Source organism: Colossoma macropomum, unplaced genomic scaffold (genome assembly GCF_904425465.1).
Source record: "Colossoma macropomum unplaced genomic scaffold, Colossoma_macropomum, whole genome shotgun sequence".
Lineage (NCBI taxonomy): Eukaryota > Metazoa > Chordata > Actinopteri > Characiformes > Serrasalmidae > Colossoma > Colossoma macropomum.
Window position 1 is genome coordinate 10,715,323 of NW_023494784.1, and position 21,064 is coordinate 10,736,386.

At 38.9% G+C, this 21,064-nt stretch overlaps 1 protein-coding gene across 1 annotated transcript in view; it reads left to right on the top strand.

The window, feature by feature from the left end:
* The window catches only part of kansl1l (KAT8 regulatory NSL complex subunit 1-like), a 48,144-nt gene extending 36,546 nt beyond the window's left edge, over positions 1-11,598 (top strand). Inside the window, exons 10-17 of the mRNA XM_036577605.1 lie at positions 917-1,066; positions 2,057-2,160; positions 3,211-3,332; positions 3,462-3,528; positions 4,601-4,722; positions 4,941-5,082; positions 10,108-10,360; positions 11,385-11,598. Of these exons, the coding sequence (XP_036433498.1) occupies positions 917-1,066; positions 2,057-2,160; positions 3,211-3,332; positions 3,462-3,528; positions 4,601-4,722; positions 4,941-5,082; positions 10,108-10,335 (935 nt within the window). The 3' untranslated portion in view covers positions 10,336-10,360; positions 11,385-11,598. The remainder of the gene's footprint in view (positions 1-916; positions 1,067-2,056; positions 2,161-3,210; positions 3,333-3,461; positions 3,529-4,600; positions 4,723-4,940; positions 5,083-10,107; positions 10,361-11,384) is intronic.
* The last annotated feature ends 9,466 nt before the right edge of the window (positions 11,599-21,064 follow it).

A 21,064-nucleotide genomic window follows, 5' to 3' on the forward strand; every position in this document is an offset into this window, starting at 1 on the left:
GTAAATGATAGTACGGTTATAACAAAATGTTATTTGACAATAACTGAAAAATAAAAGGGTAATAGACAGAAACCAACAAAGTGATAAGAATTTTGGGAAGCTTTGCCTTCCAGCTGGCTTTCTGTGTACAAACCTGACATCAGACATAAAACTCACTTATTCAGCTTTTTACTTAAGACTGCAAATGGGATTCTGCTAAACCAGAAGTTACCAGTTTCATGAACAAATATTTGAACACACGCACACACTTTAGTGTAACTGTTAAATATATCTTAAGATTTCTTCACTCAGTTAATAAATCACGATGTCAGGGTTTACAGTGTGACTCCCACATTCCAAGATAGCAACAATAGGGTGTCTATGTGTGACTGGTTCAACAGACATAATGGATCACTGGGTCTGTTCGGCTGACCAGCAAAACCACCAGACTCCAATCCCAGCTCAGTTTGGAACAGCAGGTTTATTATATTTTTAAATGTATTTCGCTCCAACACACAGCTTCACGCTCACAAGAAAGATTTGCATGCTGATGAGAGCTGACGTCACAGCAAGGGGAGAAAATATGTTGGCTTTTGTCAGTTTTTCCATCAGTTTTTTAAAAATCTAAAAAGCTTTTAATAAAAAGTGTTAATATTTTTTTGGAAAACAGCAAAGGAAACATGCTCGCTTGTTAAATTAGGTGTACTTAAACATTTGACAGCCCGTGTACACAATAGTATCCAAACCAAGGAACTTGCTGGGCAGTATTTTGTATTAGACAGGATCTGTAATGAGTTAGTGTAGTTTGAGAGATGACTTCCTACTGTGGTTAATATGTACTCAAACACTGCTCTGCTGTTTGCTTTGAACTTCTTTAATATGTAAGGAAATGCCTATGTTTCCAGACCCTGTTAAAGGAAAGCGTTCTGGGTTACAGATTGCAGACACCAGCTACCAGCTGCCAAGCATTCTCGGACCCACAGGAGAGAGAGCACTCCAATCCGGTGGGCACATGCATGCCAGGAGCCGCCCAGGCGAAGCCGCAGACGACGGGCTCTAAAGAGGACGCACCACCTGGCAGACACAAGTACTGCTGACTCTCTGCTGCTCCCTGCTGACTCCTTTACACATTTTCCCTATCAGCCCAGTGCAGTCAATCAGCCAGGACAAGCTTGGTGTCTGAGGTTGCTTCTTTGGTTTTGCGCTGAAGCTACGAAGCTAATATACACTCTTAAAATGATGGTTCTTTAACGGTTCATTAGGGGTTCTATATAGAACCATGAACTATCAAAGAACTTTTTGCATGATTTTTTTTTTTATTTTGTATTTTGCATCAACAATTGCATCATGAAAGAAAGTTGTATGTGGTTCTATATAGCACCAGAAAGGGTTCTTCTTGTTACAATAGAATAGGTCTATATAGAACTATATACAACACGTTATTTGAGTTGATATCCTGCTCTTTTGCCTCAGTTCTGATTTGCCACCTTCAGGTAATGTGTTTAAATAAATGCACCAGGTTGGATCAACTGCAGCACAGGACTTCTACAGAATCCGTGCTCTTTCATGATCATGAATGTCTCTTATATGCAATATTTTTTTGTGCAATTCATCTTTACTACAGAATTTTTTCAAGTGCTCGATTCAGACTGCTGAAATACTTTGCATCCGGACCTCGGCCTGCCAGTTGATGACCCCTGGCCTTAATTATCATACACATGCCTCAAATTGCACCAAGTTATTAAATGATGTTGTAGACTTAGTTTTAATATGGCTGATATTTTGATGAATTGTTTTAACTGTGCTATATTTTTGTCCATGTTTGTAGATAACAGTATGTCATACATGGCAGAAACCACATAACCAAGTCTATTTGAGATTACATAACTCAAAGACACGTGTTATGATTTAAACATGTAGTTTGCGCAGTGCTAACCTGTTTGCTGCAAAACGAACTTACTTGCTGATTGGGATACATTTGGAATAAGGGGAAAACTGAATTTGTAAAGTCATAATATATTATAATATTTAAGGTTCCTCTCAGGTTGAATATGTGATATATTTTGCTGTACTGTAGACGTGTGTTTACCCCAATCCGGAGTTCTCTGTCCCAGCCCTGAGGACAGTGCAGAGGAGGCGACCACACCCAACAGCACACGCACACAGCAGAGAAACTCACAGGTACACAATTACTACTACTGCTACCTGAGAATTCCTAGTGTGGTGAACTGCCAATCAGTCATTTCTTCCAGGTCTGTCATGCACTAGAGGGCGCTCCTGAGTGAGTCCAAAATGAATGGGTTCCTATGGAGCTTTTGTGCAAATCATTAGTAAGTGCTTAATCATTTTGATACGCAAAAGTGGCCTTGTTTTCTCAATCAACACACATCAGCTTAAAATATTCCAGCACAGCTGGGCTTTTGAACTCTAGACTTTCTAACAGTGCCTCGTTTACGCAGAAATGCTAACATCCCACAGGCCAAAATGATAAAATACTGATAAGTTTTCTTTGATTCTTTAATGTAATACATCCTTCTACTTTCCAAGATTAAAGAAGTTACAACAGTTCCAGTGGGTAGAGACATTTCATTTTTTTGTTTTAAGCTGGCAACTCCATTCATTAATTGAGGACTCGCTCGTGGGCACTTTCTAGTGTATTGCAGACATGTTTTTGGTATAATTGGAGAACTAGGAAGTGACCAGGTTCCCCTTAAATTGGCTCTGCTACTTCTACTAAACTGTATTTTGGAATAGCCAACAAAACACTCCACATTAGGCTGCTTTAATTTAGAAATTACTCAACGTATGAATAGTGAGGCTATTTAGGCTGATTGCTGTCAGGGTGTCAATCCTGAATGTGGTGTTATGAGACATTAATTATATTATGCAATAATTTCAGTTGTCAGATTTTAACAGTTGATTTATTCCTGAAGATCTGTAGTTTAGTGTGTATTGTATTCTAGCACATCTACACTAACTAAGGAGGGTCTTAGGGAACAATCTAAATTATTAGTGCTGGATATATGTGTAAGATCAGGGCTGAAACTAAACTCTGCAGGCCAGCAGACCTCCAGGAGGAATACTATGTAATTGTTAACTGCTGACATAAAACACTCGTTAATTTTATAAGATTTTAACAGCTTTTACTTGTTTCATTATGTCTAATATTAAAGAAATTCTCTGTTTCACTTCTAGAGAAGAAGATCTCATGTCATTTGTTTTTTTTTCCAGCTTCCGGTGCGAAGGAGAAATGGTAAAAGTGTCTACTGTATAAACAACATGGTCATCCCCATGTCCCTGGCTGCCTCGGCTAAAGTGGAGAAGCCTCAGTATAAGGATATTCTCACACCCAGGTGTGTCCATGCTTTATTTCCTGTGGGAGTGATTAATAACATTACTTCTTTGACTGAGCATTGTCAGAATTGGGTTACAAAGTGGTCATGACTTCTTTTTCTGATTTCTGTCCCACTATATTTCATCAGCTGGAGAATAGTGGATATTGTTCCTCTGGTAAAGAAAGAAGAAGAGGAAGAGGAATCTGCTGATGAGGTAGGGACACTGCTTTATACTCCCAAACCTGACTTAAAAGAGTAGTTAAAAAATATATTGTATTGTAATATTGTTTAATTGCCCTGCGATGGACTGGCGACCTGTCCAGGGTGTATCCTGCCTTCCGCCCAATGACAGCTGGGATAGGCTCCAGCACCCCACCGCGACCCAGAAGGATAAGCGGTTTAGATGATGGATGGATGGGTCAAGTTTAATGAATTTTCCTCTTAACCAAAATACAGACCAGAATGCATGGTTGCTGTCTGAGTTTTACTTTTTTCACTGAATTTTTTACCATACTTCTAGTTTTGTGGTGAACAAGTAAAATAAGCTTATCTACACCAATTAGCATTGTTCTAATTGTGTGGCTCAGTCATTGCACACTTGCCTCAAACTGTGTTGAGTTGTTAAAGATGCATTAGTCAAAATTCAAGAAACTCAACCTGAACAAAGTTAACTGGATGAACAAAACTGGAATATTTTTTAAACCTTTGGATCCGTCTTTCATTCCATCCCATCACAACAAAGCACACCCGGAAATAATGCCCATTGAGCATGGTCCTTCTGAAGCAGCGCTATATGGCCAGATGAAATAAAAATGTAACTGTTTGACCACAGTGATCACCATTATGTATGGATAAAAAGGGGTGAGGCTTTTAATCCAGGGAATGTCATCTCAACTGTGAAGCATGGTGGTGGCAGCATTATGTTGTAGGGGTGCTTTGCTGGAAAAGGGACTGGTGCACTTCAGAAAATACATGTTATCATTATTATGATTATGATTATCATTATTATCTGGAAAATACTGAAACAACATCAAGTTAAAACTTGGTCACAGTTGGGTTCTTCCAGCAGGACAGTGATTCTAAGCATTCCTCTATATAGTTGGTGGCTTTAGACAACAGAGTGAAAGTATTGGAGTGGCCATCGCAAAAAGTGCTGACCTGTATCCCATCAAAAATGTGTAAACTGAACCTGAGTGACACCACTTTGGGTCTCAACTGTACATTTTTGCCAATATATAGCTTTAAGATTGATGCGCTCTGCCCTTGGTCTCTATCTGCTGTCTCAGGTGGAACTGCTATCAGATGAGGTGTTTTCTCAGAGGCACCAGAGCTATGAAAGCAGAGAGAAACTCCGCTGGGGCTCCTGGGAGAAGGGCAGGAGATCCACACGCAGGACCAGATCAGCTGTGTGAGTGTGTGTCTTGTAGTTAAAGATGGGATCAAATTTACTGCATGCAGATTTCTCTCATATAACTTCAATGTTAATTTTTTTATCAAAGCAAATCTGGTATAAACACGAGTGGGAGGCTTAAAAGGACTGATTGTTCTAATTACGTGTCATGAAGTAAACAAAATGTGATTTGACTTTCTTTTCCTTCCTCTGCTCATCTCTCATCTTTCATGAAGGTTTTCCAGCAGCGACTGCATGAATGGATCTGATAGGCACTTTTCTGCTAATGTCCATGGTCCTGAACAGGTGTGCTATGGTCAGTCGTGGGCCCAAAGCACACTCAGAGCTCCACCTGAGCTCAGACTGGAGGAAAGACAGGTGAGTCTCCCAGAGGCTCTGCTGGAGATGAACTCCTATTAGGCCTGTCCTTGATGATCTTTCATGGTAACAGCCCCGATTATGGTAAAAACTAATCTACCGCCGGTTTAAAAACCCATTGTTTATTTATTGATTATTTCATGCAAACCATTAGACAACACTAGTATTCCCACACATGAACATAACTGAACTTTTAAACTTGTTGGGTGATGTGATACCCTACGTTAATAACACATTTAGTGTTCCTAATATGGACGCTATTGTTCTAGAAACGCGGCTGTTGAGCTAAGCTGGTTGAACATGCTCGGTACGGCAGGCAGATATCATGCCTAGGGCAAGGCACCGACCACAACATCTTGGTACTACCACGTACCAGAACGTCACAAAAAAAGGTGTCTATTTTTGACACTTTGAATTAAATTTACATCATAAAGGATAAAGAATTTGAATTATTTTAAAAAATGCATTACTATGTTTAGGTGTTCAGTCTGGTTATTGTCAAATCAGTGATAATGATAAAAGCTATACCTCACCACAGGAGATGTATTTTTCCCATTTTTATATATATATATATATATATATATATATATATATATATATATATATATATATATATATATATATATATATTTTCTACGGCATCCAGGTCAATTGAGTGCCAGGAAGAGGAGAAAAGATGGAAAGATGGAATTATTATTAATAAATAATAATTCTTCCTTACGTGCCTTTTTGTCCCAATTAGAAAAAAAGGTTTCGAATAGAGTATTTTTTCATATTGGTATTGAATTCAAGGTATCAGATTGGTACTGAAACATTTTAAACAATACCCTGCTCTAATCAAGCCTGCACAAACAGCCGTCTAGGTGGTGCGATACACATTTCTGGACATCCTCAGACCACAGTGTCTGCTTTCACACAAAACAGACAAAACAGCTTCAGGTTGGCAAAAACACATGAAAAACAAAGTTTGTGTGACGTTCTCAATTTTGTAAGTACACATCAAACCTCCCTACCCTCATAAAATCCTGACGTTGTATGAAAATAAACCCATGTGTGTGTATTGTTGTGAAAAGGATGTGTATCGTGTGGTTTAATGAATTGTGTGTGTAGTGCAGTGACCAGGGTGTGTATTTTTGTGTGCTTTGAATGGCTCTTTAACAGCACTGGATGATTATGTAGTGTCCGTCTGGCAGGGACTCATGATTGGTTCCACTCAAACTCCACTCAGAGCCTCAATCAGGCCGAAGCAGTTTCCGTAGCTTCACCTCTGTCCATACACTCACGCACATACGCAGAGGCTGATGATGAGGTCAGCCTTCTGCTCAGTTTAGACCACATCAATACAGGAGGTGTACCGTAAAACAGTTAGAGACTCTGTCAGCTCCTGAATCAATAATGCATGTACTGCCCTTGAGAAACCTGGAAAACAGTCGTGCTACCTGCACAGCCTGAGAAGGAATGGAGTTCAAAAATGTTTCGGGAGGCCTTTTGGGAGACAATTGTGTGACATTTTTAGACTTTGGGAAGCATAAATGCCTAAAATGAATTTTGTTTTGCTTCACTGAAAATGTACTTGCATATAATGTTATATATGTTATGCATGTATAACATAATTTAATAGGAAAATAATTGATGCACATCAGTTCAATGACAGAAACGTAAATAATTAGTTAACTACACTCTTAAAAATTATGGTTCTTCAAGGGTTCCTTAGTAAAGAAAATGGTTTTATATAGAACCATGAGCACTCAAAGAACCCTTTGAATGATAAGGGTTATTTGCGTGAAATGGTTCTTCGGATTGATGGAGAATGGAGAGAGGGTTCTATATAGCACCAAAAAGCATTCTTCTATAGTTACAACGTCAAGCCTGTAACAATAGAAGAACAATTTATGGTGCTATATAGAACCTTTTTCAAAAAGGTTCAGTATAGAACCATATAAAACACATTCTCCATCAATCTCAAGAACCATTTCATAATGCGAAGAACTATTTAATCATGCGAAGGGTTTTTTGCTTGTTCATGGTTCTATATAGAATCATTTTCTTTATTAAAGAACCCTTGAAGAACCATCTTTTTTTAGTGTGTATGTAATGAACTGTAAAATTACATCTGAATAATGACGTTATGAATATTAGCTCTACAGTTCTAAAGGCTAACCAGTGCCACATTATATATATATATATATATATATATATATATATGCGTGTGTGTGTGTATATATATATATATATATATATATATATATATACACACACACACACATATATAAATGTCACTGTATCATAGTACGTAGCAAATGGGCTGATAAGATAGTGAGCTATAAAGGTCTTTAGTAATCAGTTTGTAACCACTAGTTTTTAGCCTCAAGCTGCAGGATTGCAAAAACAAATGCATGTTTTAATGCACATTAAGTTGATTCATCGCAGGATTAAACACTTGGTTGCCAGCTGTTAAACATCTGCCTGGCATTGAACCCAAGTTAATGAACAACTATTTGATTTCTTTTATGACTATAACAGCTAAAAAAACCCTCATTTACTGCATGCCCACTGATACTGCAATCCAATATTTTACCTTATGTCTGAGGTTATCACACAAACACACACACACACACACACACACGCACGCTAGTACACCTGCGGCCTCTGTAGTGTCAGATCTATTTTTATAGGCTAGAATGAGCTCCTTTATCTTGGTCGTGCAGTAGTAAAGGTTGCTGTAGCTGAAAGGTGAGAGTATCTCTCTGTGCTGTGAAGGTCACTGCGTCTGGTGGCGTGATCTATTTTGTATGTGACACACATCCACTTGTATTACACTGTAATGTGTGACTTTCGCACTGACAGGTTTTGCTGTATTAGTCACCTCTACCCTCCTTGCCTTGTGGCTTAGCTGATGATGGTTGAAGCTTGCAGGACTCTGAACTAGGCTGAAGAGTGTATTGTTTGTTAATTGTTATTGCAACATTGGCCTGTTATATTGCAAGAGGTTGCTTTATGCAAATTAGCCCTTTAAGTCCAATCATAATGTTTTTCACTGTGTGCTGCAGGGCTGCTTGATTAATCCTGTTTTTATCAGTGTTTGATCAGTCAGTAATACCATATCAGTGTCAGCCCCAGTGCTCACACTTAAATCCAGTATTGGTATCTGCAGTAAAGATTACTGGTACCACAAAGCCATTTCTGAAGCATGTGCACTACTGAGTGATGCTGCCAGTAGATGGAGTGTGAACAAAGCAACATGTCAGCAGTGTGGGATTATTTCACACTTGAGACAAACAGTAGTAAAAATGCTCATTGTAAAATCTGTAACGCCAATATTTTGAGTGGAGGCACAACCAGCAATGAGTTCAGTACGTCAGATTTAATCGAGCATTTAAAACATGCTAAAGATCACAACTACATTTCGTAGCTCTGAAACCATTCAAGTATTAAGTTATCCAGTCAGTAAATGGCACTTATTCAAGCTTAGTAAGTTTTATTTGTGACACAGAAAACAGCTTTTGCCAAAAAAAGTGAAATGGTATACATATCATGATTTATATAGGGATGCACTGGTATGGAAACTGCTGGTTGACATAAATATCTGATATTTTGCAAGTACACATCTACCATTGCTGATACACATCGCTGTTGTCGGGACAAAACCTCGCTTCTCCAGTTTTGTCGTTTTTTTAGTTTTTGACAATTTGAAAGTGCCTCTCGTCCTTTACATTGTGTGTAAATTTCATGAGGAATGGACCAAAAGAAACAGCCCAAAATGACTTAGAAAAAGTCTGGTTCCATTGACTTACATTAAAAATAAAGTAGGTTTTTTCCTTCTCCTGTAAAGTTACCATTTTGGAGATACAAGGTTTTGTTTCGAAAACAGCGATAATCGATATAAAATGTAGAAATGGTGACTAAATCACCTTCAGTTAGCATAACAGAGGGACAACATTTATTTGTGGAGGGTTAAATAAGAGTAAAATAAATACATCATCAAATATCTATTTGAAATATAAGTCAAATCTAAACATCTGTCCAGTGTTGATTTTTAAAGCACATACCTGCAGATACCGATATGATTCCAGTATCATTGTGGGGACACACTTTATTTGGATGGTCCCCTACAGATGATCTACAGATAACTATAGTTATATTAACAAACATTATGGTCATTCTCAATTGATTATCAGCAACATTAAGGTTGGGGTTAGGTATAGGAGTAGCCATAGGTTTTGCCTTGAGGTTAGGGTTAGGATTAGGTTCAGGGTTGGGGACAGATTTAATAGAATCTTTCACAACTTCAAGTTCAGTTGCATTTAACAGATATTTAGTTGAATGTTATAAGTAGACTGAGCATCTATAAACCATCTACAGTGGACCATCCAAATAAAGTGTTACCCATTGTGTATGCCTGGATTTATAGGCACTTGCTGAGTAGTTAGGTTAGATGGAGTTAGTATTAGTACTCGTACTCGGTGTGGGAAGATATATAAGGATCACGTATCGGTATTATAAGGGGGAAAAAAGTTGTATTGGTGCACGTCTAATTTTTATGATCCTAAATGAGTTTTTGCAGTAAACGCATTGCTCCGCTAACAAAATGGCTCACATTATGTCATCCATTGAGTACATTATCCACAAACTCTTAATTTTCAGAGTGCACATCCAGTCAGAAACATGCTCATATTGTATATTTTAATTACAATTTATCATATCTCACATCATTGTCTCAGTATCCATTGCATTTCCTATCCATATCATACAGCCCTAATGTGCTGTGACCAATTACAGTTTCAGATGGACGTTTTATGAGTCAAGATGTAATCAAGCGAAGGTCAGTTATTTTGTTTAGAATGATGCTGGTCAGTCTTTAATCATGTCATAATATTTACTCATCTGTGCATTATAATATACTGATGTTGCAATATGTAGCAAAATAATCACAATACTAGTGTTTTGCCATATGTCTTTACCATATATAGTAGCTCTTATGAACATTTTATGACCCAGATTTTGCTCTCGTTTGTGTCTGTGAAGCCCCGGCTGCCGTGGGAGAAGCGCGTGTTCCCGTTGTCTCGGGAGGAAGAAGATGCTCTGATATGTGAAGATGCCAGTAAGGCAGTGGATGCACTCTGGGCAAAGAGAGAGGAGATGGAGTTGAGTCTGTCAGATGGCAGCTGTGAGAACAGTCTTTCCTCTTTTTGCTGTGCTGCCACTACCAGCCCTGCTGGACGCACAGGGAAGGACACACCATGGCCATGCTGAGTTTACTGCTAGAAGCAGCTGACCGGTACACTTCTCTCTGTTTCTGCACAGAGCAAGCACTGATTGATAATATTGACAGGTTTTAAATGGAAGTGGGTGAAATGGAGAACAAATGATGGCGATAAATGCACTGTATGTCCAAAAGTTTGTAGACACCCAGTGTTTCTTCTGAAATGAAGGGTATTAATAGGGAGTTTGTCCCCCTTTGCTGCAGTAACAGCCTCTACTCTTCTGGGAAGGCTTTACAGTAGATTTTGGAACATTGTAGTGAGGATTTGATTGCATTCAGCCACAAGAGCATTAGCGGGGTCAGCTAGTGATGTTGGATGGTCAATTCTGCATCACTCCAACTCATCCCAAAGGTACTGGATGGAGCTCCATCACTCCAGAGAACACTGTTCCACAGCTCCACAGCCCAGTGCTGGGGGGCTTTATACCCCTCTAGCTGATGCTTGGCGTTGGACATGGTGGCTCTTGTGTAGCTGCTGAATGCAGAGTGTCCCACTCCATTGGTCAGTGCTTTTCTATGGAGATTATTCAAGCTGTGAGTGTGCAGTTTAAAGGCCTATGTCAGTAGTGGGCGCACATTAAAGTAGCTGAGTTCACTTATAGATGGTGCCTGGATACATTCGGACATACAGTGTATTTTAGCAAAATATTCTGATCACAATGATTGTGACAATGAACAAGAAAAAGGAAATGACGTTATATTGCTTTTCAGCATTTTTACAGTCAACAAATGATCATATTGTCATAAATAATTGTTGAATATGTAAATAAGAGGCCCGAGTTGGGTGTTGGGTGTAGAAAGCATGTGGGTTTAAGCACAAGAAAAACATAACACTGAGCACTCTTTTCAAATAAGAGTTGCAATGATGCAATAAAATGACTGAATATCACATTTTTAAAATGTTGAAGAAATAAACGAGCTGTTGATTTTGATAGCTGATTATTGCCCAGCTTCAAATTAAATGTTAATTAAATTTGTCTTTTGTAACATTATTGCTCTGCCCTTCCCTTTTTTAGCTCCGTCTTTTCTGTTCATATAGAAAACAGCTCACCTGTGCAGTACTGCAGGACCAGCCGCCCGCGAAGACGTCACACTGAAAAATCAGAATAATCTACAGTCAACACGAGAGATACATTTTATCATTTTTTTTTCTGGCACAATAGTTAAATATATTGAACCTTGATTTTAATACCAAGAGCAGGACCTCTACATGTGTGAACAGCTCTCCAAGCTAGAGACATTACTTAATAGCTCATTTTAATGTAATATATTTATTTTTTATAAATTAATTTGAACGTACTGTACTATTTTATGGTTTTACCAACTCATAGTCCTGGTATCAGTTTGTGTTTTAGCCTCTGTACTCAATTGTAATAGAAAGAAACATGTTGGCTTGTTTTTCCTACTGTTGAACGACACACTGTGTTTAGTCTTATTAAGTGATGGATCAGTAAATCTAGATTTCTTATACCGTTAAAAAGTTTCTGACTTTTATTATTAGAGACTCACTGTTTTCATAGAATTCTGGATTCCAGACTTGTTAGACTGCAAGTAGACCAGATCATCACTTTGTCGAGTACTGAAGAATTTTAATGATCCATGTAAACTCATACGTTTCTGCGTTTACCATTACAAAGTTTTCAGTTATCTTAGATTGCAAGTTGTGATTTATCACCAGTGAGAACTTCTTCTATCCAGCTATTAAATCTACTGCATGTTTGGGTTGAAATTCATGTGGTGAGATTAAATTGTAACTTTTCACATATTTCAGAAGCTGTTTAGGGTTCAGGATTTCTTTCATGTGGCTGCATGCCGTCAGACCCCATAGAGGGTCTTTTTTTATTTTACCTTTATTTAACCAGGATAATCACATTGAGATTAAAAATCTATTTTACAAGTGAGCCCTGGCCAAGAAGGCAGCACACAAAACAATCAACAGAGAAATAACATTAACACAAATCTAATCAGTGTCAAAACCAAATTAAAAACAAGAACAAAACAGAATGATACAGTTCTTTAACAATTATCTTCTTGAGGAAAAAAGTTGGTCCAATTTCAGATGTTTTTACAGATCATTCAACGCAGATGGAGCGCTGTAACTAAAAGCTGCTTAGCCATATTCAGACCATACTCTCAGAACGTCCAGCTGAATATAACTATTAGAAAGTAAGTTGTACCAAGACTTGTTTATTGATATGAATGCAGACAAATATGAAGAGAACTGACCGATAATCACTTTGTAGACAAAAATTATCCAATTAATTTGTCTTTGCACTGAAAGTGGAGACCAACCAACCATTTCAAGTCAAAGTTTATTTATGTAGCGCTTTTTACAACAGGTGTTGTCACAAAGCAGCTTTACAGAAAAATCCAGGTCCGAGCCTCCATGAGTGTCGCCAGTGAGGACAGTTGCAAGGAAAAACTCCCTAAGAGCAAGAAGAAGAAACCTTGAGAGGAACCAAGACTCAAAAGGGGAACCCATCCTCCTCTGGTCGACACCGGACAGCAAACAGCATTAGTATAAAACATAATACAAAACGGGGAAAAACAGGTGGAGCAATGGTTAATTAGATTAGTTTGAGTTTATTCAGCAGCAACAGGAGGGTCAGTTCATGCAGGTGGGATTTGCACAGCGTTGTACCGCGTGAAGCTCCATGGTGGTCAAAACGGTGCAGCTCAGCCAACAGAGATGGAGCTCTGGTTTCTCACATGTGGCGACTCAGGCAGAAGTCGCTCAGGGGCTCAAACAAAGAGAGAGAGACAGACAGACAGAGAGACTGATTAATTAGTTAATAGGACAGACAGGTAGAAATAAGATTGTGTATGTAAACCCTGGAGAATAATTCCATGATGCTGGTAGCTCCTCAATGTTCCAAAATTATCCATCAGAAATCCATCATTTCATAAAGTTCACAGTGATGAGTTGAATATCTGGCATCTGTTATGAATCTTAATGCAGAATGATAAACAGAGTACAGTGTAATGTTGTCTTTGAGGTATATCTGCAAAAATATCACCGTAATCTTTAACTAGTCTTTTTCGTGCCAGCGTTCACCCCAAAGTTGCACCCTAGTCCAATGCCAATTCAGTGGTCACCAGTCCTGCTCCTGGAGATATAGGTTCAACCTTCAGGACCCCACCTGATCCAACTAATTATCACCTTCAGTAGGCCTTGATTAGATCATGTGTGGTTGGAGATGAGAACTAAAGGAAGGTAGATCTGCAGGAAGAGGTGTGGTGACCACTGCAGGAGACCAAGCTGGTAAACGGTGTGGATAAAAATGTGTCCGTGTCCTTTTCCCATGTCTAAAACAACAACAAGCAGCAGCTTTTCTACCTGGCTTCCATCGTTTTGCAGTGAGCAGTGTCTGCTTTTGCAGCAAGTGTCTGAACGCAGCTACCCTCTGGTGGAATGACAGTTTTCCAGCTTTGTGAGTTGACCAGGATGTCAGGATCCACCATGAGTTCTTGTCCCTTTAATACAGTGGACACCAACCTTCCTTGTGGAGATATACTTTCCTGCAGAGCTCAGTTCCACCCTGTATTCAGTAAGCTGCCCCGCCCCTTCCTTAACTAATACATCCGATCCAGCCAATCAGGAACTTAGGAAGAGGCTGATTAGCTGGAGCAGGTGTGGCAAATTGTGTTTGGAACTAGGCTCTGCAGGAAGGTCACTCTCCAGGACAGGGCTGGAGACCACTGGTGTAATACTTAGAGAGGCCACAGGGAGGCTCTGCTGGGTCACGCATGGCAAAGCTTTTCACAGTGAATCATGAAGCTTCGTCATGTTATGTCACCAGATCGGGGGTCTGCATCTCCATTCCTCTATGGATAGAGGGTCTTAAGGGCGTGGCCTGGCATATTGTCTGGTTCCACATGCAATCATGAGTCGTGTTTGACCTATTATCAAAATCTAGGTGTAATATTTGCGATGGTATTTTTAATATTTTGAGAAATAAACATACAGTATAACCAGTGTAATACATCATATTTTACCTGGTTGTGCAGTCATTAGGATCAGGATTCCTGTATGTAAGATTTCTAGAATCACTTTCTTATCCAGAGTGTACAAGTCATGTCTAATAGCCTCTGTTTTTAAATATAAAATCTGAATATAAATGTTTTTAAATGTTGAGCACATCATCTAATTTCACATGTCACTTCTTTTTAGATATATCGATAATCTAAACATGCTTGTTTTGTTTTTTAATGCATATCTATAAATAATCTTGCCTGTTAGTTATCAGAATTAATATATCATTGTCAGTATAATCACATGACTGAAACTGATACTCATATGACTCTTAACTAACGCAAAGCTTTTAAATATAAAGTTAAATTAAGAGAAGTAGTTAAAATTTTCCGCCCCTTTTCTCTTGTTCAGGCTTTGTTTGAAGACAAGTTCTCCTTCAGTTCTCCCACTGAGGCATTAGAACAGCCTTAAAGTCCTACAGTGGTGAGTGATGATAGTCAAGACACAGTTATGTTTTGTGTAACCTTTAGTTGTAGTAAGGAGGGCATAAGACTGGCCTGCATTTCATATCTTTAATTATCCATCTTCCTTTGTTTCCCTTGCATTTTTACTCCTCCCTCTAATGACGAAAGGATGAAGACGATATAATATCTCCTGTATGGGTTAAAGCAGTGTTCTCCAGCCCTGGTCCTGGAGATCCACCTTCCAGTTCCATCCACAATCTGCCAGACCTGTTCCGGCTAATTAACCTCTTCAGAAGTTCCTGATTGGCTGCATTAGTGTTGGTGAGCACCTGAGATGCCAACACCTCACCATTTGGCGAAATTCGCCGATTTGAGATCAAAACAGGTAGAGACGTTATAAATGAGGAGACCGGTCACTGGTCAAAGTATGATTGAGGAAGCTCACAACACTCAACATGGTGTCTGTTTATGGAGAAAGTCACGCCCTTCAAGAAAAAGAGCCAATCAGGTTGCTGGTTGTGGCGTGTGTGAGGAAAGCTCCCACTTATTGTGGAGATCTGATTAAAAAAAAAAGTTTTGAGGCTACAAACTACGAGGTTTTTGACCGGTTTTATCAGTAATTTCAAATCTGTTTTTTAAACGGCAGCGTGATCTTCAGTTTAGAGTATTTTGGTGTATTTTGGCCTTGAATGGTTGTAAATAACTGCTCGGCGGAGTTCACAGAGTAAACAGACTTTCCTATAGGGCTTTGAAATAGGCCACCTATGAGATTCCTGCAGATCCGAGTTTTTTGGGAGGGAAGAGGACAGTCGTTCAGATGACAGAAGAAGTTCAGAAAGACTTGTTTACCTTCACTGGACTACATCTTTTCCCCACCCGCATTCTGCGAAGACCCTTTCTACTCTGCCTCTGATGAGATCGACACAGACCCTGATATTCTTACCCTGACCATCTCACTGCTAATGAAGGCAATGAGAACTAACCAGTCAGAGGCAGAGTGTAGCGGGTCTGCGCAGAATGCCGGCAGGAAAGGCCTCAGTATGAGTCTCTTCATTCTCCTGAGCTGAGGAGATGAAAAGGATGAGGAGTCTCCCAGTCGGCTCTATACGCTCACTACACGTTGCGATGAGCCCCGCAAACTACACAAGGGCCCCATCTCCCACCATGTCAAAGGTGAGAGGATGAACCGAAACTTTTCCTCTGGTCATGAAAAAAAATGAGAGTGAAACAGCAAAATCAGGTAAACTCGTGTTCTCTCTTCTCCGAGTTTGAAGTCAGCAAATATAAAAAGTGAGTGAAATGCAGCTGTTTGTTGCTTTATTAACAACAACGGGCAGCAGTGTTTACAAACTGCATCTTGAAAAAAATAACCACGTCACCTATAAACGTGGTCATATGTGTTCATATGCATGTGCAGCCTCTGTGGAGTCCAGTCCAGTCCACACTCCTCATCGGTGAACAATATTTAAAACAAGACAATGACTATATAGACTCTTATTCAAGGTTTAGTTACAACTCTGGCCTAATGCAGAATGGAAATCAATGGATTGACATTGACTATTTATTAAATATTGAATTTAAAATGTTGATTAGCTGGGCAAGATGGAGGCACATCTCTCAGCAAATAATAACCATCAAATATTCAGCCAAGCCATGGTATATATTTGAAAATATATGGATGGAAATCTGGGGAGTCTGTTTGAATGGGCCAGCTGTTGAAATTAATAATAGTATTATCTATATTGTTTGTACCTCGTTCCGTTCTTTATAGGTCTACTTATAGGTGGAACAAACTGTTTTAAAGGAGGGAGGATTGTAGTGGGAGCACTGGGCTGTCAGGTGTGACTGTGGGGCAAAGCGAATGGTTTACGTGGCTCACGGGTCAGGTAGGAGGGCCCCTTTGTACAATTTTGCTTAGGACCCCAGGAAGGTCAGAACCAACCCTGATAACAATGATCAATAATGTTAAATAAAGGTGTGGCAGTTGTGTGTTGGTCAACATAGCTGAAGCACGTTAGATGCAGGTTGTAACTGATCTCTGCAGATTCAGGTCAAGTGATTTAAATGTATTAAAGAGCAGAAGAAACATCAGGCCTCAGGGACAACAGCTGAGAGTTGGCCCAAAATTATACATTTACTTTGTTGATTAGTTTTTACATTATCAGCATAAATAAATGGTTACAATGTAAGGAAAGCCAGTCAGAGTGGTTTGATGTGAAATGTTTCATTCTAGAGAAACTTAAGAGTCTGAATTGTTCACAGTGGCGGTGATAGGAACCAGATGTCTGAAGAGCTTAATGCCTCTAAAAGCTCCCTCACAGAAAGATCCTACATGAAATGGATATAAATGCACTGTAAAAAATGGCAGATCAGCCTTATTACTTCATGTGGTAACAGATAAATTATCCAGTTTTGTGCAACTTAAGTAAATATTTTGAATGAACGATTCAATTGATGTAAGTTTTTGAGTTGAATTAAACCGGTTCAGTTACTTGTCACTTCACACCTATCTATTTATCTATCTATCTATCTGGCTATCTATCTGGCTATCTATCTATCTATCTATCTATCTATCTATCTATCTATCTATCTATCTGGCTATCTCGCTATCTATCTATCTATCTATCTATCTATCTATCTATCTATCTATCTATCTATCTGTCTGTCTGTCTGTCTGTCTCTGTTTCTCTTCCTATCTATCTATCTATCTATCTATCTATCTATCTGTCTGTCTGTCTGTCTGTCTCTCTGTTTCTCTTCCTATCTATCTATCTATCTATCTATCTATCTATCTATCTATCTATCTATCTGTCTGTCTGTCTGTCTGTCTGTCTGTCTGTCTATCTCTGTTTCTCTTCCTATCTATCTATCTATCTATCTATCTATCTATCTATCTATCTATCTATCTATCATGGTGAACAGGTAAATGCAGGGTGTTATAAGGAAAAACAGTCCCCAAAAATGTGCTGTAGTCAGTGAAGCTGATAAAATGGACAATGAGCGTGGAAACAAGGAGGTGGTCATAATGTTATGCCTGATCGCTGAATATATTTACTATTTTCTTTTGGAAACAAGCTAAACATCCCTCCTTTTAGAAACTTAGAAGCTGACTGTAGTAAATTATTGTGGACAGGAACCACTTTCAATTCCACCTTCAACCTCTGGTTCTCATACATCCTATTATTATTATTATTATTATTATTATTATTATTGTTATTATTATTATTATTATTATTATTATTATTATTATTATTATTGTTATTATTATTATTATTATTATTATTATTATTATTATTATTAAACAGGCATGCAAAGCAGCATACGATGACTTATGGAGTTTTGTCACTCCCCTAAAGTCTTAGTTTTTGGAGGTTTATTTAACTAATGCAAAGGCATTCAAATATAATTCTTCACTGTCCTCATTTTCATTTTTTTGTATAGAAATCACAAAGAATTCGCTTTTTTACCTGCACAAGATGACTTTTAAAAGCATCAGTGTTGGTATTGGGATGCTAGCTTTGATATTACTTGGTAACGGATCAAAAAGAAAATGAGTGGTATCACCCATCTTTAGTGAAAACATGGTGAGCCTCTACAGCATAATTTAATCTACAACATTTGAGCACAGTCAAAAAACATATGTCTAATATTTTTCATATTGTATTAAATAATCTAAACAGTTGGAAATGTTTACTTGTCATGTCATTAATTGTAAACAGTTTAAAAAATGTATATCCTTACAATTAAAAGTACATTAGAGTACATTATATATCAGGCCTAGATGATCAACACACTAATAGATGGCGAATGGGTTAATTTACCATGTTCAAACCATCCAACACCAATGTTTTTGACTTTGGGAAGAAGAGCATGCAGCAGGAACCTACATGGTCATATGGAGAACATGGAAACTCCACCCAGATGAGGTTCAAACCCACAAATCCAGTGTTGTGTGGCAGGTGTGATAACACAAGATAATGGTTAAACGTTGATGGTAATAGATGCCTGATGATCTGCCGGGATTATACAGGAGCTCTAGGTTGTTCCTGCTGAAAAAACATATCACTATGACTGAAGCACTCCTGGCATCATCATGATGAAGGTGCCTGTGCTGATGAAGGTATTCACAGCTAGGCACCTTTTAACAGTGCAGATTTTAGTTATGCAGCTAAACTTATCAGACCTATAAAACGCAAACTATGTACCAGAAACGTGTCTGATGTGTTCTGTACACAGGGTTGGACTGTGGTTAATGGTAAGCCTGACTTACCAGGGCCCTGCCTGGGTTAGGGATCTCCAAAAGTGTCACAAATAAATTGATTTTGGTTTCTAAGTTTCCTAATTTTTATAGTTTCTGCAATTACACAAATAAATAATAACGTCCATGGTGAGTTCTGCTTCTCTGCCTGTTCCCGTTATGTGCTTATCTGCCTGCATCCTGCCCCACACACCCAGAAGCAAAAGTGGTTTGATCCTCTCATGCACAAATCTATCATGTACAATAACTACCTAAAGAAAGCAAGTGGTGCAGCAGCCAATCCTGAAACCTAAATCAGATTTCAGAAGCTCAAGGAGAGCAGAGAGCGAGAGGGAAAGCTGAAAGAGGGCAGATTTGCACCTGCTGACGAATTTCTTTCAGAAAACAGGTCAGGCAGAAGTGCCAAACTGTAAATGTGTTGTGGTAAAGTATGATAGTTTGCTAACTAGTGATTAGCTAGTAGTAGTAGTATTACTCTCAGAAATAAAGGCACTAAACTCACTGGGTTGGTACTCTCAAGGGTACATCTCAGTGCCTTTAGTCAGGGAATATAACTGTACCATAATCCACTGAAATGATATTTTCTAAGCTGTACTGACTCCACACACCCCGTCTCGTCTCCAGGCTTTTATTTTATTGTTCTGTTTTAAAACATTCAGTTATGAAAAGATACAAATACAAACTTTTCACCTGGATAAACTTATTTAAGGTTCACAATCAGACCTTAAAACCACTGTTGTACCTTTGAGGGGACATTTACACTGTTTGTACCTTGGTGAATGAAGAATGTACCTGCACAGAACCTTTATTTCTAACAGTGTAAACAATTCACTACAAGCACAGGCTGATAAAGAGGCTGACTTTGATTCAGTGCAGATAGTAAACAGTTTATTACTTATTATAACAGACATTGTTTTTGTGATTACCCAGCGAAGTTTATCCTCAGCCCAGCAGCCAACCTGTACAATACACACTGGGCCAGACGTCACTGAGGGAGAGAGAGCAGCACCTCTTCCATTTCTGATGCAGCTGAAGACAGGAGACAAGGTGAGCTCACCAAGGCAGGTAGCTAACAGGTGTAACTAACTGTGATTGGTCCTAATCACTGTGTTGTTTGTTCTGAGACCTCCCCTTTACTGTGATTGGTCCTAATCACTGTGTTGTTTGTTCTGAGACCTCCCCTTTACTGTGATTGGTCCTCATGTCGCATGGTGCCCTAGTGGGCTTCTTGCCCACTCACAGAGTTCTTTTTAAGTATGCTCTCGACAGTGTGTTCAGCAGTTGTAAGTATTCCTGTGAATATTTACTGCTGGCTTTAGCACAAAACATCACACTGTACAGCCCATTTAGACCTATAGTCTGTGTTTGTCTATGTATGTGTGTGTGTGTGTGTGTGTGTGTGTGTGTGTGTCTGTCTGTCTGTCTGTCTGTCTTTGATCTTCTTTAACAGTAAGCTTATTAGCCCATCACACAGCCAGGCAAGTCATCATCCTCACACTGACCACATAAAGGCTAATTGCAAGTGAGCAGCGGTCAAGGTTATCAGCTGTGTCAGAGTCTCTCAGAGCCTGAGAGAAATTGAGAAAGAGATGGAGAGGAAGGGAAGTTTGTTCAGCAACCTCTGTTTTAGTAAATCACTCCTGTAATCTGGACAAAGAAGCTGTTTTTCTCTGGAGATGTTTTAATTTTACCCCCAAATTTTCCTATCCATGCTCCCCCCAAGCAACTGTTGCTAGATTGGACAAGATTTACAGCAAAGATTTAGCAAAGATCCCATTCAACCCACTGATAAAAATGTAGCACACAGCTCAGTTTGTGTGAAAGTGCATCAATTATTGTTATAGTTATTTCCAAATACTTGGCTACCAAAGTAAACTAGCTAGTCAAAACTTGGATGGTTGGAAACAATGAGATGTCACTGTGCTAACGTTATCTTAATTACATGTTAAAAAACAGTACACTCAAACTGTCCTAATAGTTTGATCTTTTACATATACATACAAACATACAGTGGGCCCCAAAAG